General features: G+C 33.7%; 2 protein-coding genes and 1 long non-coding RNA gene across 4 annotated transcripts in view; 1 reads left to right on the top strand and 2 right to left on the bottom strand.

Annotated features, from left to right (window-relative positions):
• The window catches only part of LOC125661673 (multiple epidermal growth factor-like domains protein 11), a 225,296-nt gene extending 220,457 nt beyond the window's left edge, over window positions 1–4,839 (bottom strand). For both annotated transcript variants that reach the window (XM_056146124.1, XM_056146128.1), the window contains exon 1: window positions 4,743–4,839. In XM_056146124.1, the coding sequence (XP_056002099.1) occupies window positions 4,743–4,836 (94 nt within the window). In that variant the 5' untranslated portion in view covers window positions 4,837–4,839. The remainder of the gene's footprint in view (window positions 1–4,742) is intronic.
• A 7,550-nt stretch (window positions 4,840–12,389) lies between these two features.
• LOC130049067 (uncharacterized) lies at window positions 12,390–13,756 on the top strand. Its single transcript, XR_008797582.1, has 3 exons — window positions 12,390–12,466; window positions 13,340–13,425; window positions 13,531–13,756. It is a non-coding gene; the product is annotated as an uncharacterized LOC130049067 (long non-coding RNA).
• Window positions 13,757–16,328: 2,572 nt separating this feature from the next.
• Window positions 16,329–19,222, bottom strand: part of LOC125662369 (multiple epidermal growth factor-like domains protein 6) — a 48,136-nt gene continuing 45,242 nt past the window's right edge. Inside the window, exons 11-12 of the mRNA XM_056146133.1 lie at window positions 18,481–18,592; window positions 16,329–18,321 (exon numbers count right to left, since the gene is read on the bottom strand). Coding sequence (XP_056002108.1) covers window positions 18,111–18,321; window positions 18,481–18,592 — 323 coding nt within the window. The 3' untranslated portion in view covers window positions 16,329–18,110. The remainder of the gene's footprint in view (window positions 18,322–18,480; window positions 18,593–19,222) is intronic.

The following is a 19,222-nucleotide window of genomic DNA, read 5'->3' as shown; positions in this document are numbered from 1 at the left end:
GATCTATGATATGAATGCCTATTCAATGGTGTCAACAAATATTACATTATCAAAATCGTGTGCGCGTGAATGGGCGTGGATTGTAATTTTTGTTACATCTAAATTCAAAAATCCATCTTTAACATTATTAGATTGGAATGAATAGTTTTGAAATTTAAGTTGCAGATATGTTTTGGGTCTCTCTATTTATTCATGGTGTCTAAATCACTTCCCTGCACGCGCCTGCACGTGCGCTAAATTCTGATTGGACGATTTTGAAATCACCATAAGTGAGGCAATCGATATCAAATTCATTCATGATTAAGTATATCGTTCAAATGTTTATTGGATAGCATCAACAAAAATGCTGTGTCATACTACCGCGCGCGTGTATGCACGTGTATTGATTTTGGTTCTCGTAGTTTTGAGTTGCTGTTAATTTCTCGTTTTTCATTAAACTGTTCTGAAACTTCTCTTGTAGTCATATAGTTAGACTTGTAATGTATCGAAATTGTCAAATTACTCAGCAGCACGTGGATGTCTGTATTTGATTTGTTTTAAGATAAAATCGACTGAACGTTTTAGAATAGTTATATATTCAGACGCTTCAAAGATTGATATGGTCAAAACCACTTGTACTGAAACAAATGAAACCATTTTATAAATGGGATAATGTTTGGGGAACATCTGTAACGGCCCCCGTTACAATAAGTACTAGTTCATCTATAACTTAAACTTTGGAAATATTTTATGATTCACAAGATTTTTTTTACAATAACTATTAGAAGAGACTTATGACATAAACAAAATTTATGTTCCCGTCATGCATAAATCTTATTAAATCATTGACTTTGCAAAATCTTATGACGTCACAAGAGGGTGAAAATACATTAAAAGGGATCAATTTACATATATATTCATGTCTAATAACTAGTGTTTTAATTAAGGTATAGTTATTTTGTGTCCATATGCATGTTCATGTTTCTAAATGAATGTCTAATAATTAGAGCTTTATCTAAGAGTTAATTATTATTTGATAGCATGTGTGAAAAGGCAATACCTGCAAAATAAAGGGAGAGTGTCTCAAAACGTACAGGATGCTCTTTAAATCCACAAATTTGCACTGACATTCAGACTATTTCACAGCCCCTATTTCAATCTCAGTATTGATCAAGAACTCTTACTTCATCTTCTTTATGTACGTGTAGACTCTACTGGAATAGGTAATACTATGAAAATTATGCGTGACACTGTGGTTTTCTTGGTCTACCGTTGTTAATATATAGCAGACTCTTTACTTATTATACTGAATCACTGTATATAATTTTTATTAAAATTTGCAAGTGTCTCTTCTCTGAAATGAAATATTTAATGTCTAATGGGTATATTACTTTTACAATGTTTCTAACTTCTGAATGAATCCTTGTGACAGGATATTTCTCTTGGTATATATATTTTTTAAATGGTACATTGTTCTATGGTGTCAGCGGGGGCATTTTCTAAATTAAATTTTGCATAACAAACACAGCGCTAGAATTCGAAACGCAACTAACTCATCACTCACCATTACTTAAGCTAACAGTTTTTTCCAAAGTTATATCCTATTTAAATTAACATTATCGATTCGATATACCCCTGTGAACTCACGATAAAGCATGTCACATAATCCTCCACATATGCGTCATATTTACATATTTTATTGCTTGATTGATTCATTGATTAAATATTGTTTAACGTCTCTCTCGAGAATATTTCACTCATATGGAGACGTCATCACTGCCGGTGAAGGGCTGCAAAATTTAGGCCTATGCTCGACACTTATGGCCATTGAGCAGGGAGGGATCTTTATCGTGTCACACCTACTGTGACACGGAACCTCAAGTTTCATCCGAATGACAGCCCCTTTTAGTCACCTCTTACGACAAAGAAGAGGTACTGCAGACCTATTCTAACTCGGATCCCCAAGGGAAAATATTTGATTGAAATTGTATATTAACGGCAAACTAACAACTCAACTTTATGACAAACGGGATGATTTCAGCGTATCCATCGTAACATTCGCATATTTATGAAGCAATATTCCATTACCACCTGGATATGGTGTTTATATATCTCAATTGATTCGATACGCAAAAGCTTCTTCTGTGTATGATCAGTTTTCAAATCAAGACAGACTACTGACAAACAAGTTGATGTTACAGGGATTTCAACAGTCTTGTTTAAATTCAGCAGTTCACAAATTATATACCCGTTATAATGGTCTAGTTTGCCAAAATAACTTATTATTGGGCCAAATACTGTCTGACGTGTTTCATACCGATTATTAGACCGTTCTTGATGCACTGATTTTCACTATTTTTTATAATCAAGACATACAAATGTAGGGCCTATGGTGAGTGTGACCTATCAACATGGCCGTTTCACTAACCGATCGTAGATCGTAAACGTATGGTTACGTTTAAAATAATTTGACGCGCATGTATACGAGCGTTTCACGAAACCTATCGTAGTCGTAACACTAACGATTGCGATTTACGTCTGACATCTTAGAACTCTTTTCTCTATGGAGGTAGATTAAAAATCAATCCCACCATGGAAATAAATATTCATTCATTTTTCCCTCATGGTTTTAAACATGATTATCATTATAGTCTGCAGTAACTCATGCATGTTGTCAACAAAAATAATGGACATTTTGAGACCGATATATAGTGTAATGTAAAGAAAATGCCTAGAATGTTAAAACAATTGATGGAATAATTTTTATTTACTTTCGTGTAATGATAAAAAATAACATAAAAGATCTACATTTTATAGAATTTTAAATGCCATATCTTGATCTGCTCAAGTGAGTAAAGTTTCCATTAATAGGTCCCTAAGTAAATTATATTCAAAGGATTAAAAAAAATGAAATAGTATTGATAAAAGAATATGATAATAAAATGAAAATAGAATTGCACTCAAATATAGGAAATCTTATCCTGCATCAAACACATTTCAAACCATGGATATATACATGTATTCATTTAATCATTGTTGTAAAATACACCATAACACTTTTATCATATCAATTCACTTATTTGTATAAATGTCATACAAATCATGCACTCAATTTTTCCTTTAAATGACTTGAGATTTATTTTCCCTATATTTATTTTTTCGTTTAGGCATATAAGTAAATACTTCCGGCTTTACGTGATGATGTATAATCCAGATCATTTATTAAAAATTATTATTGATATTTCACTTTATGATGAATGATTTTTATAATATTGTTTAACGCACACTCGCGAATTTTCACAGATATGGAGACGTCGCCATTGCCGGTGAAGGGCTGCAAAATTTAGGCCTATACTCGGCGCTTACGGCCATTGAGCAGGGAGGAATCTTCAGGCTTTACGTGATGATGCACAATCCAGATCGGTTATTAAAAATCAGTATTGATATTAGACTTTATAACAATGGGTCGTGGGAACCCCAAGAGTCCGATAGTGATCCATTAGTTTTCTATGTATACATAGAAGCCTTGTTTGCATGTTTAATTTCTAACGACCTTCATAACAGATACGTTCCACTTGCGTTATTAGGATTTTAACCCCTCTCCGATTACCAAATCATGGTAGTATTATATTTTCCTAAACGTTTGCAATGTTTATCATTCGACTGTATTATTGTATTTTGCAGTAAGGCAGTTGCATCAAAGGTATTGATCCGACGGGGAAAATAGCCGAGTACGTCTCGGATCTAAATCAACTGTTACTAAAGAAACTTAAGTCCTGAACATGGCGTGTTTCTAATGTGAAATATACATGTAAACCAACGGTGATGCAGGCACATTTAGCAACATCTCCCCCTCCCTTATAACTTTTCTAACCACTGTTTTCGTTATTATTACTTGCAAAGTTCGATATATTGACTACCCCCTCCTCTCTTTTTGAAAAAAAAATGATCTAGTGGAAATATGAGATAAAAGCGAGAAATTTATTGCCTTTACGTTTATTTCGGCAGACTGGTCACAGGGGCTTAGTCCCTGTGAGACTGACATTTCTGTAGTTGTGCGTAAGAAAGAAGGATAGCTCTAATTGATTTAAGATTCGGGCTCGGACTGTACAATATTCTTGTGCAAAAGCAGATTGCAAGTCATTGTGATTGTTTTATTCCAACAGAGTATAAACAAACTCAGTAAGGTAAATACTACCACAAAATGATCTCAGACAGGGCAAGCATGGCGGCCATATTCCTCATCTACGTGCATGTAGGAGCACTTACGATAGCCCTAGACATCTCGTGAAGTTAAGATCAATATTGATCGTAAATCGCAAGTCGTAACTTTGAGTGAAACGGTCGTACGAGCTACGTTCACGTTTAAGTCTACGTTTACGATCTACGATAGTTTAGTGAAACGGTGCACTGATCCCATCTCTGATATGTCATGGGGAATTCTTTGTTTTGTATTACTTATATGAGATTGATCACTATTCGTTATCTTCACCTTCTACTAAGACAATGTGCAATTTTCGCGTTTACATCCACCACCATCTCTAATGGTGGGCATTTGGCGAAGGATGAAACCATGTATATAACCAAATCCATGTGGACACGACACGCAGGAGAATTGTTCATATATTTAAAACGTAAATTTCTTTCAAATGTAAAACGTGTGTAAGAATTTACTTCTGACCAAAGTTTCATCTCGCTGACAGTTACATGTACCTGACACATGGATGACAAAGAGTCCGAAATAAGGATATGAAATTACTCACCATATGATATGACTTTGGAAACAAACACACATGATAACAGGAAGATCTGAATCATATTCAAGTTAAACACTGTCAGTGCACAGGGATCCGACATTACACATCGATAAAACGAGGGAAATAAAATACAAACAGGAAGAAAAACTGACTCGCTTGTATCTGATAGGGTCGCGTTATTATTTCAAGATGCATGCATAAATTGAGAACGGATATGAATAACGTTTGGGAGGCTTTCTACCAAAATTTACTAGAGGTGTTCTGTATATATACATTGTATACGCATGTCGTTGGATGAGATAAAAACGATGTGGCACTGTTCTTCGTGTGTCCGAAAAACGCTAGTACTACAAATATGCGGACTTTGAATACCTGGTGGAAAACCATTTCTATGATTTTCAAATAAATAGCATTATGTCAATGACAACATTAAAGTACTGTAGACTGGAGCATTGTAATATTCACCAATTATCACAATAGTGAATTCTGAGGGGTGGACCATTCACTCATCTAAACGTCTGAATGAGAGAGTTATACGAACGATATAAAAGCTTAACTTCTTATACTGTAGTAGAACTTAGTAGGAAATATGTATGTGTCAATCTGATCAAAATGTAGGGCTCATGGCGGGTGTCGCCCGTCAACAGATGTTTACTCCTCCTAGGCACCTACATCTGGTGTGTCCAGAGGTTTGTGTTTGCAAAAGACTAAATTTTGTAATTTTCTTTATCACAGTTCAACATCTTCGCATTTCCATACGCCAATCATTTTTTACTTCTAAGGTCGAAACCCCTTTAACTTCTAGGAGGTTCGCGCTATCATTTTATGTAAGGTTGTTCAAACTGAGGACTCCGTTGCGAATTGTGGTTTCCAACATTTCTTTTATGTACTATATAAAATAGAATGACAGACTTGAAAATCAATATCTGTCAAGGTCTCACTGATTTAAAGGGGGTATTTGCGAAGAAGTGATTCTTCGTTATTTTCAGATGAACAGTTAGTTATTTTTACTAACAAAGTAAGATGTATTGGGTATCTTCCCCATTTTGTTTTATAATAGCACTGAATCATAATAATGTAGGTTTAGTTTAGTTGATGTCACTCAAACTATGATAGATACATGGATTATATGAAATGTATTTACACATGGGTCAAAAGAGAGAAAATCAGGAGAACATACAATATCATTGACTTTCAAAAGGAACATGCAAAACTTTTTTGGATATAAGGGATCTCCAGAAGACGAACGTTTACACAGTCCCTGAAATGGTCTACATTACCATTTTATCGTTCGCTTACAGTACACTCTCCGTTCAAAGTTTTACGTTCAACATTCACCAACCGCTCGCGTTCATCGTTCATAAAGCGTTCACTGTGCGCTCACCATGCATTCACCACTGGTTTATCGATCAGTCCTTTATCCTTTGTCTTTACATTGTCATTCGGAACTCTAAACTCGATCTTCATACATGTAGAGAGGCGAAAATGAAAATTGAAAATTTGTCAATCATCTTAATTAATGATTGAAAATAATGACAATTAATGACAGTTAGATTAGCAGTATTAAGCAAGAATTACATTTATTAGGTGTAAGCTGTTTTGAGAATAAAGATAAATTGAATTTTTTGAATGCTTAATTGATGGAAGAATGTTTGACATAGAAAAACAACATATGGTAGCAAAGTTGTCTAATTGAGGAAATGTTTTTAGTGTAAGCCGGAACCTTCAATTTGGCACCTCTTATTGCAGAAGGGTAATGGAAATAGGAATAAACCGTGATAACAATACTTTGCTTGTGGAATAATGATAAAAGATAAAACAAACAAGACAACCCTGATACATAAATGCCCGAGGTCATACAACTTATCAAAATCGGGCACGGGGTAGTGTCATTGTCTAGTATTCGACGATGCGTAAAGATTAGGATTTGATATAGTAATTTATCAATTGTGAATACACAATTACTGATCAGTGTTTAACTATAGAAGAAACCTAAGAATATCAACAGTCTTCCGTTGGAGACGGAATACCTTAATAATAATAGAAACTTCCATTTGAAACGGAAAATCTTAATCACAATCAACAAGTGTGAATAAATGTCTAAGATCATGTACATTTATTACATACAGCATTGGGGACTAGTTAGTGCAAATGGCTTACTGTCTAGTCTATGTTCAATTGTCTGGCCTCTCTAGTCAGAGTGACCTACTTTTGCAAACGGGAAACTATTTTTCGGGGGTAGGAGGAGGGGGTTTGCTCCTCTGCCAACTTTCTTATTTCAGAACTAAACATTGTAGGGTGATTTTCTGCACATATCTTATCAAATATTCAAATTGAACAATGTAAAATATCAGAGTAGAGTACAATAGGGTAGTTTGTTAATTAGAAGTACACAATGAATGCATGACTAGTGTTTTCCGTTCGAGTGTCATTTATATCTTGTCTAAATGCGTCACTTGTCAATATTGGACGACACATTGTGCAGGGAGAGTGGGTGGCTTCCGCTCCTCAGCCACTAAAGTTTTATTTCATTTCAAACATAAACAGAGTACGATTATTTCCTTTACATAGGAAAAGTATTAAAAAATTTAACGTTATCTATTTGAACGCTCAATATAGTTAGAATGCAGGGTGAATAACACTGGTACTGTAGATATCCATAGAATTAGTCTACCTAATTAGTAGATAATCACAATTCGTCAAGATAATTAGTGGCGGATCCAGGGGCTTAAAAATAGAGCTGAAATTACAATAACAATACATTGCGTTTGGAATGAAAAAAATCAAAGATGTTAATGTCAGAAATCATAGACATTCATTACGTACTCTGATATTAACTAGGTAGTGTCTTACGAAGCGTAACGGTCATGATTCAATAGGGAAGTTTGTTAATTAGAAATACACAGTGACAGACCAGTGTTTTACGCTCAAGGGTAATGTCAACATGGGTCATTTGTCAATCTTGGAAATTAAATGGTGAGCGGGGTTGGAGTGGGGTGTGGGGAATCTTAATGTTAACGCTATCTAAATGTATTTCAACTTCAAATAAAGTTACAATGATAGGTGATTATCGTTATACCGCAGATATCGCCAGTATCAATGTATTAAGGTTTAGTGCCCCATGGAGCGCAAAGATTAACATTTACAAGAGAAGACTGCTAATGAATAGGGAGTACACAATGACTGACCAGTATTTAACATCCAATAGTCATGTATATATGGCCAATATGTGCTATATTTAGGAAAATAATTATTGTGTGAGGTTGTCTGGGTGGGAATGGTTCGTGGATCCGTGAGTGTTGAAAAGTCATAGGTTTTAATTTTATTGATTTGGGAAAAATACTGCGATTTCAAGTTGACTAAAAGTACTTTAGAAGTTTTTAGAATCCACATTTGATTAACACCACGTCTGGCATATGTAGTCGCAAAGTTTGAAGTTTCTCCTTCACAACTGTTAATATTTCGTCAGGAGCAAAGACAGGGGCTTATCCAATGTGAAGCTCAATTTCTCCCGATTGACAAGGGTTCACAGGCCAGGTAAATTTGAAGGCGGTGCATATTTTCTCTCTCTTTAATTGGATGAAGAATCTGCATTGGTCAAGTTAGGTTTGTGAAAACAGTTATCTTTTCCATTTGGTAGTTATAAACCTGTAAAGCTATGATATCTAGCACCTGAATATGATAGTCATTGTTTGTTATCTGTGATAATCATGTATGGGGAAAATCAGGACAGATGTGTTGAAATCCTAAGTAATTACATTGTATGTATCTACTGATTTTCCCCTGTTTGAACTGGTCAGTACCATGTTTATTTGTGAAATTATCTATATGGGGAAAATCAGAAATGATGGGTTGATATATTGTGCAAGATTATGACAGTGTTCCTGGATCGCTGATTTCCCCCCTTCTTTGTATGAACCTTTATCTTCGTCATTTGTTGTCTAAAATAAATGACATATTTCATTCTCATACAGTTTTACAGTGTTGATTTTTAAAGCAAAAACAAGCTTCGGTGAGCTGTCCTCTTGAAAAGGAAATAGTATGAGACATAAAATATCTATTATGTAGATAACAACATTTATGGCGAAACTTGTTCCTTATATTATTTATATTAGTTAGTACCGGGTAACCCGTATTGTACCTCTGAACATTAAACCCCGTCGGGAACCCCTATTCAACATTAGCACAGTTTGTATCTGAACCAATGAAAACTTGTGTATAGATCACGTGTCTACTTCTGTTAGAAAGTTTTGACTGTTTGCACTTGTAGAAAACGTGTTGAAATTTGAGAAATCCAGTAACCCACCACCTCCCCATCTTAAATACCACCTATATATAAAAATGTAGCTTAATTATTCGTCATCTTATTGTGGCCCTTTTTGTTCGCCATCTTTCTGCTTGTTGTACACTTTGGAACAAGTTTCCAAGGTCTGTATTTTAACTAGTCATTGTTTGTTATTTGAGATAATCATGTATGAGGAAAATCAGGACAGATGTGTTGAAATCCTATGTAATTACATTGTATGTATCTACTGATTTTCCCCTGTTTGAACTGGTCAGTACCATATTTATTTGTGAAATTATCTACATGGGGGAAATCAGAAATGATGGGTTGATATATTGTGCAAGATTATGACAGTGTTCCTGGATCGCTGATTTCCCCCCTTCTTTGTATGAACCTTTATCTTCGTCATTTGTTGTCTAAAATAAATGACATATTTCATTCCCATACAGTTTTACAGTGTTGATTTTTAAAACAAAAACAAGTTTCGGTGAGCTGTCCTCTTGAAAAGGAATAGTATGAGACATAAATGATATTCGACAACGGCTGGGTTCATCTAAAGATGATATGTGAATTTAATACGGTCATGCTTCGCTGATATTGTTTGATTATCTGATGTGGTCAGCAGAACATCATAGGCAACATGTTGAATGAAGAAAATATGAATTTGTGATATAAATATTATGGCAACATGGCCAACACCATCGTTCATACCAGACTTCCTTGTCGGAATCACGTGACAGGGTTGACTCATATCATCGTAATGAAATAGGTTATTTTCCCGACTCCATCTACTTGTCTTGATCTACATCTGCTAGATATTCTTCAGTTAAGAGCTCCTCGAGTTGATAAGGAAAATGTAATTGAAATATTGTCCTGCTTTAAATCACTTAACACTATCAAAATGAAAAGTTTTGATTCCATGCCTTCACTTCAGATTATCTGCATTTATCATAATGATGGGATGAACTTAATTATCTGATTTTAGATAACATACACTGATTGTAATGAGAAGAGCACCGTGATTTCCCGACTTCAGGCTACATCATTTGATCTTAATGATATGTCCAACCTAAGACTAGTTGAGTTTAGATATGATGCGATTATTGTCCTATTTCTCAGACTTCAGCTTACTTGAAATAATGCTGTTGTTTACTTATTTCCAAGACGTCTGATTACTTGACTTAAATATATATCTATATTAATATGAAAATAGAAAATATCCGCTCGGCGAAATGACACAGGAATATCCTCTCTTGTAAGAGTGTTAAATTTTTTGTTCGCGTTTCGTTCTTCAAGGAAGATTGTTTTTCATCAATATGATTTACTGCAATAACTTGTGTATAACTTGTATGTTCTGTGCAAATTTCAGGGGTGTGAGGTTTGTTTTGTTACAAACCCGGGTATTTGAAATCAACAGCAGCTTTTGACTTCTCGCAGAGGATGTGAATATTGTCCGTGGATATAGAGACATTATAGAAGTTTTTATATTTTTTTTTTCGTAACTTTGACTGCGTAATGTGGAAATACATTTCTTTAGGTTATTGCGTCAAACACAGCAATGCCGGAAAATCACGGTGACGCTGCGTACAGTATTTGAGGTTCTAATTGCGTAAATTGAACCTACAGGACTAGCCCTTGTAATATTTGTTACCGTTATTTCTGTGCAGATTTACACATAATATCAACGAGGACGATTTATGATCTTCTACAAGACTCATTACAAAATTTCAAAAAGGCTGAAAAGATAACTGAAGTAGTCAAAAACACTAAAAGACTGAATGAGTAATAATTGAACGTACAACTTATCCTATTTCGTTTCGCCATTGGATGCCAACCTTGAGTTTTTAATTTGTACCATTATATATTGTTCCAGATTCTTTCACGTAAATTTGTCTTTCAAACCAGTGTTTCAGCGTATAACTCAGTTTATTTCGTTTCGACTTCAGTATCGACTTTGTGTTTCTGGATCGCACCATCGTTGAATCATTTCATAGATGTCTGTATTTTTACAATTTATCTTCTCAAGCTCACGGCGGGTGTGACCGGTCGACAGGGGAGGCTAATTCCTCCTAGGTACCTGATCCCACCTCTGGTGCGTCCAGGGATTGTTTATCCGCCCCTTCTTTTATATAAATGTATTAGAACATTTTTCCATTTGTCCTAAGGAAGGGAAACATACAACATCACAGACAGATTAGGATGGTAATGAATGAAGTCTTTGATACAAGTGATGGAGATTTTTAAAAAAATAGAATGGGGGATTAATTCACTAGCCGCGAGTGATTAACTTTTGCACAAATGATTTACGTTGATAGACCTATGACATAGCTTTATTTATGATACCAAAGTGACTTTCTGTTAAGGAATATCACTCCTGGTTAACAAAGGAGAAATACGATCAACAAATGAGAAATGGTAGTCATATCCTTAAAAAGCAAAATACAACGCTGGTAAAATCTACAAAATCTGTGAATAAAAAGGAACGGGAAACATCTTTGTTACTTCCTTTAGAAAAGTCTAGTTATAGTACACAAGTACTAAAATGTGTAAATATAATGCTGCCATGTTGGTAACGATAGGGATAAAAACAAAAGTGTGGACACATAATGAAAAATAATCTGAAGGTATTATTTACTAACCTTTGATGAAATTGCATATTGGGAGCGAAATAAAGTATTAATGAGTTTGTTTATTTGAGAAACCTTCATGTTTTGATCCTGGAAAACTTGTAAATTTTAGAACCGGGGAATGTTTTAGGTTCCATCGGCGTTTGAACTCAAATTGATCTACGTAACAGGCAGGTTATTTCCACTATTTTAACATTAATGAATGGATTTGTCAAAGAGGAAATAAACATTTACTCGCTGCTAATCCATTTTAAAATGTCCCCGTTCGGTTTGAATTGTGTGTAACGATAACTCACTACATCAAGTCTTATACATTTTATGACACTAAGTCACAAGAAAGCGATTCATTTCTTTTGTGAAATTACTTATTTTAAGGTAGCGACGGATAGCAACCACGTGATCAGTAAAAATTGTGTATTTTCACGTGAATTCATTTTCCGGAATTCCTTACTCCGTCAGAGAATAGTCGAAAAACAAAAAGGGGTTCCGAAAGTGTTTTGTTGCTGTGACTGACTCGCCTACAGAAAATATGCACATACCACATAAGTATACGTCAATGTCTGTAATAATGGTAGATCAAATGTTTCATCTGTGTGAAACTTTTTGCTAATCGAAATGTTAAACCAACCACCAATCCATGTACATAGATGCGCTACGTAAACAAAGTTGTTGATTGATGCATCGTAATGTCCGAGTGCTGCATGCTGAGAGATTAAATACTGTTTATACAGTCATTGAGATACCTAACAAAGTTTCTTGCAAGAAGAGGAAGTTGGTGGATGCATTCAAGTTGGACAACGAAATCATAGTTTCGTTTGGTGAGTGAAAAAAATGCCATAAATTTGTATTCAAAAGTTCAACTCACATTTCCTCTGCTATTTCACAACGCGATTTATAATAACATATGTAAGTTTAAACACACGACATACAGTAGATGTATTATTTTGTATGTATATATGTATTCCATATGTGCATAAAATATAACTCCCACCTGTGCCAGTGATTGTAAACGAACGGATGTCATGTAAATGTATACCACATTTGTAAACATGGGCTCTCACAACTCTTTTATTAAGAAAATAATAATATCGTTATGAAAATAACTGTTACGAAAATAACATACCTTGAACTACATGTATAAAAGTAATGAAAAACAAATATCTGTATAGACCTACTATCTAGGGGTATGAGGGAACCGGAAAAAAAGTGGAAGGGGGGGGGGCATGTGTTGAATTATAATTCCCTAGACTATAGTATACATATATTATTACTTTGAAATTTCAGTGACCTAAGAAATATATCAAACCTGAAGTTTTGTGTTTCACACAAACATGTAGGTTGGCAAAACTTTTTTAAATAATGTAAATTAATCACAAGTCTGCATATGCCCTCTCATAGGCAAATGTATGCATTGTATGTATAAGTAAGATATGTATACTACACGTATGCCCTTTTCTTGACCCACATTTTGTAAATAAAACAGATATGATAAGTCTATGGCAGTTTATGAAAACATATATACATGTCATCTCATTGCAATTTATAATTTTGAAACATCAGTATTTAAATTTTAACTGAATATGTGTTGAGACACAGTTCTAAAATTCACATTGTATGACGCAATCTAATTACTCAATGGTATAATATAAACCTAACGGTGCAAATATCAATTATGATGATCTTTTTTCTAGGCATCAGCCTGAAGACCGAGGGAGGTTAGATAGGACCAGTGCAGGTTGAAGTGGATTTCGAGTCAACAAGTATAACAGCAAGAGAGGTACTATATTTTTTTTTTGATAAACATTTGTAAAGACAATTTTGAGTATATCAGATATTCATCGTTTTTGCTATATTTAAATATATTTATCTATATTTTGAACAGGTACTCCATTTACAGTGATGATGACATATCCCCTGGACCCCCACAACTCCACAAATTTAAAAATGTTTGATCAAGTTCCGAAGATTAAAGAACTACTGCAAAATTTGGGACTGGATGAAAAACATTAATTCACTTATATGAGCTCAGAGCAGTGGATGTTATACAACATACTTTAAACTAAATTGTGAATTTAAGGGAAAACAAGTACATGTCATGTACTCGTATATTACAAGTACATGTCTTTTGAAAGACAATAATATTGCATAGATGTAAAGGAAATTTCAATGTTGATTATTTTTTCTTAGATATATTAGTAAAAAATGTGCACATGATAGAATATCAATTTTATTACTTCAATCAATGTGTCTGAATTTTCCTTGTAATTCAAAATTTAGTTGAAATATACATCATAGATACATTAATGTATATAATTTTTTTAGAAAAGTTTCATAATGGAACTAATTCACCCCCCCCCCCTATACATACAGTGAACATAGACCTTCACCTGGGGAAAACTTCCGTTAGTTAATGCAATATACATGTACATGCATTCTCAGTTTTCCAATAGTTCCATGTGAAACTACAATTAGAAATATTAAACTTATGAAAGACACACCTATCTGTGAGGGTAAGATGACTCAGATGGACTTAATTGTAGTGATCCATGGGCAGTCCATGGGTCTCTTTCCATTGATATTAATTATTTATTGAAATATGAAATGGTTATTTAAACATATTTGGTGTATTATACTGTATAGTGATATAAATTTCTATCAAAAAATATGTATAGGTAATAGAGTTGGTCTAGTTATTACAAGAAATTGTATGAAAAATAACTAAATATTTAGGCAATCATTGTGAGTGCAAAAAGGTCAACTGCAATAGCACACATTATATATCATTCTTAAATGGCTCATAGAAACTTCTAGTATTGTGAGTTTGAATGCTCAATATGGTAATTTGGGAATGCTTAATCATTTAAGGTCAATAGTTTATCTCTGCTGACTGTATCTCTTAAAATTCATTTCTAGAAGGGAGGGGGTAGGGTTACAAAATCTGACATAGTTTCAGATTAAACCTCATTTGGTATATTTTTTTCTATTCAATATTTTAGATACTATTTGACTTATTGTAAAAATGAAATAAAATCAGAAATTTTATGAGCAGAATTTTGTTGTTGTCAAAAAATGTATGCGTGATAGTATTTGAGAAATGCCATATTTAGGGTAAATTTGGCCAATTGCCAAGTCGAATCATGCCAATGTCTTCCTTAGATGCATTTTGAAAATCTAATCCATGTTGATTTTTTATCTGTTTGTGTTTAATTTACATAACTATATATGACAAACAATATTTCTGGTGTCAATAAAATTTTTATTGGCTTTTGTGTTAATTTGCTAAATTTTAGCATTTTTTGCCTTTTGGGGCTGCAAAAGAGGGGATTTCAATCTCGCTTTCGTCGAAAATTAACCTGATTACTATTGTTGATTTTTTGATATGTTTTAGGATAAAGTCAAAATGTTAAAATAAATAAAATTGAAAAAAATTCAATGAGCGGTTTTTTTGGGGCTAGCTATCAATAGCTACCTTAATCGACATCATTGTATATCTACTTAGCTCTGTGGATAAGGTATTGCATTACCGACCCACAGATTCCAAGTTCAAATTCGTCAATGTCTTTTCTGGTATTTTGTAAAAATTATACGGTACCAATTTTGATGCACCAGATGCACATTTCAACAGATAATGTCTCTTCAGTGATGCTCAAGCCAAAATTTTGGAAATTCGAAATAACAATAAACTTGTAAGAGCTAACAGGAAAACTAGAGTGCCAAAAACTGGAGCCAAATTCGTCCAAGGATAAGAGTTATGCATCAGGGAGATAATCCTTAATATTGAAATGAATTTCTAAATTTTATCCCGGCAATTAAGTATACATCCGTATTTTCAAGCTAGTAACGAAGTACTTAGCTACTGGGCTGTAGAGACCATCGGGGACTAACAGGCCACCAGCAGAGGTCTCGACCAAGGGATTGTAATGAAAATCTTATACGGTACCAATTCTGATGCACCAGATGCGCATTTCGACAAATAATGTCTCTTCAGTGATGCTCAAGCCAAAATTTTGAAAATTCAAAATAACAATAAACTCTCAGTTTCATAACTAAAAAAAAACTATCATCTTATGTGTCTGATGATGTCCTAGGAATTGAAATAGGTAATTTCAAAAAAGAAATGAATCGCTTTCTTGTGACTTAGTGTCATAAAATGAACTGAAAAACTTTTTGAAAATCATGTTTTTTCATCCACTATTTCATATATTTTGCCTTTTTGACATGTACCTATGACATTTTATCGCATATTTCATAACTAAATCCGTTCTTGTTGATTGGATAATCTCTTTCAAGATGTAGAGAACCACTTTAATTTTCATGGCAGTTGAAAAAAAAAAATCGAAAGTCGGATAAATTTGGAAATTAGTAAACATGCATTATGGGTCTTGAAAAGATTTTGGTCAAAGTTAAAAATGTCAGTATAGTTTTATATAGTACATGTAGGGAAACATGCTTGAATAAAACTCATATACGAAAGATTGTTCCTAATTTTTCCAAATTTCCGACGTAAAATTTTGGATTTGTTTCTACCGCCAATTGAGATAAACATGTAATTCCTAGGACAACATCAGACACCTAAGAATATGGTAGTTTTTCTAGCTATGAAACTTTTTGTGCTACTTATCCAAAAGTTTTTTTTAAGAATATGCAAGCATCATGCAATAAAGACTTGGATTAAAAACATCTTCCAAAAACATTAGTTTTGAAAAGTTGGCAAATCCATTTATTCTGTCAAACATATACAATGTACTGAAATGGAAAAAAATCCAAATGCTTTCATGAACTTCTCAACTAACATTCCTTTGTTTGTGACAACAGGCAAAACAAGATGGAATGAGCTCTTAGAAATATATGATACTGAGTGGAAAATAATCCACGATATTCCTTTCAAAATAACAAACAAGAGTAAACTTCAACGGTTCAAATATAGAATACTTAATGACATTTTAGCAACAAACTCATTTCTATTTAAAATTAAAAAAAAGTGAACTAAAAAAGGTGTAACTTTTGTCACAATGAGGAAGAAACAATAGAACATATACTATGGGAATGTAATTGTGTTTAATTATTTCTAGATGATTTTGAAATTTACTTAGATAAAACAAATTGTGAAATAGTCTTTCCAAAAAATGCCTTTTATAGTAGGCATCCCTGAGAAAAGCAAGAATATACAAAATATTATCATCCTTTGGCTAAAGTATTATATTTATACAGCAAGGTGTCCAGAGAAAAAAAATTGAATGTGCGTTTTGCAATATCATTTTAATTTTTTTCTATGAAACACAAAAATGTATTTCTTATAAAAATTGTGATTCTGAAAAATTGGATATCCTTCGGAACAGATGGAACAATTTTTTCCCATAGCTCCATCTTTCTTTCTACCTTTCTCTCTCTTTGAAATAACTAAACACTTCTGCAATTCCATATTACATGTATATTATGAAGATATACCATGAACTATTTACAAAATGCTTGTTGAAAAATAATGAAAAATAAAAAAAAAATATCCTGGAACAGAGAACATGTGAAAATGGATCAACAGTGAGAAGGTATTGATTTCTCTGTGCCAAATGCATGGATTAATATTCATGTGTTGATATATTGTGTATGTTGCGTAAATTCAAGCATATTTGATTCGATATTTGGATCGAAACCTAAATTGTCACTTTCCATCCTTTACATATTTTTCAGAATCAAACATAAAGGCTTGTGAAGAAACGTGGATGTAAGCTATGTCTGTCCACTTCTCTACAGGGAATAGTTTGTACATATGTAATGTATGCCTGTCTGTCTGCATGCATGTGTATTGTATGTAAGTGTATTTATAACAATACAATCACGGAGATAACACACATTTCGTTACGAAATCATAAAATCATGTATTCCAGAAAAGCTAACAGCCATCATTTCTCTCTTTTCCATTAACGTCTTTACATGCGTATGAAAAGTTCAAGACAGATTTATGAAAACGTAAATATTACAAATATCGTAATTTCCCAACCTGGATGTAAAATGTTGATATTCACATGACATATCAAATATCAATACGAAATGGTTGATTCATTTCCCTTGCATCACACTGCTTCAGGTACTAGCTGTGTACCATGTGGTTACATAACTGAGTCAATAGTCCCCACTCCCACTCCCGCTTTAAATATTACAACAACGTTGATTGTAATTATAACGAATGGTTGACATATTGTAAATAAAAAAGGACAAGCTACTTGAGCTCTTTATATTAGCAACGTAGAGTTAATTATTTGACAGGAGGCTACGTGGATTAATTATCATAATTCCTTGACCCCAGATTACTTGACGTCAAAATATTGAAATAAAGAAAAATGTTCATTTAATTTCCCCGACTTCAAATAGCTTGACTTCACCATTATGATGAGACTAATTCAAATCCGCAGAATCGGATTATTTGAGGTAATGAGAATGATGACCTAATTCTCTGAGTACATATTACTTAAGTTGATCATAATGAGACTGTTGACTCAATTCGCCAAGTTCTTGGTAGCCGCCAGCGTCTTCTCTGTTGTTGTAAATCGTTGCACTATGTTCATTGTCTTCTGTGTTGTCGTAAATCCCTGTATTAGGTACATCTCCTTTGGTAGACAACTGCTCTTTCGTTTTTGGTTGATTTTTTGATAGCTGTTTCTTATCTCTTAGATAGCTATTCAAAATGAAAGTACGAAATGAGTTTGATAAGTGTTATAGATCATTACATTTGTTATCGAAAATATAATGACAAAATAGGTCATGCCCTTCGTACATGCTAGTTTACATTGGACTTGAATATAACATCTTTATACTTGATAGTTAAAAGTCTTACCGGACAATGAAATATATGTTAAGAACAACACTTAGACCGAAACCTGCCACAAGCCCGTAAAGAGCTGGATGTAATTGACTGCTTGCACCGCAATCTGATGAATGTCCAATTACTGCAAGAAAGTATGGAACACTCGAGGACAATATAGTTAACATGATTCGCAATGATTTTACTATGCTTTCTGTCCTTAGTATAAATAAAAGTTACCGCGAGTCTAAAACATGTGTTTCCACAACTGTTTAGTACATGTAGTACGAAATACGTAATAAAATCGTCGTCTGAGAATTCATGTTCAGGCTTAGCGACTATTTCACCAACATGCATTTAACACTTCTCACAATCATGGAGTATATACATCACCTGTTATATCATGTACACAGGTAGTAATAATAAAGATTTAGGCTGCTGAGAGACAAAATAGAAGAGAAAATAAGATCAAGGAGAAGTGAGGTGTCTGTGACAGGGTTATTGAAGGCGGGTCATTTTGATCAGGATCGCTTTATATTTTCACGATTTATTTATGATGGGAATGTTTTCAAAATGTTACTACATACAACTTTACCATGTTCAAAATAAATGACTTTTTAAAATTTCACAATAATGTTCACTTTTACTGTCTTTATCATATAACAAGCTACGTACCGGGTAACTATATTACTGCCAATTTAGAAATATTGTTACTACGAGATACTAAGTCGTATGCATGAGGTGCTAAAAGGACATACAGTATATCGTTTATCAA

The sequence above is a fragment of the Ostrea edulis genome, chromosome 8 (assembly GCF_947568905.1).
Source record: "Ostrea edulis chromosome 8, xbOstEdul1.1, whole genome shotgun sequence".
Classification (NCBI taxonomy): Eukaryota; Metazoa; Mollusca; class Bivalvia; order Ostreida; family Ostreidae; genus Ostrea; species Ostrea edulis.
This window is presented reverse-complemented; position numbering and strand designations above follow the sequence as displayed.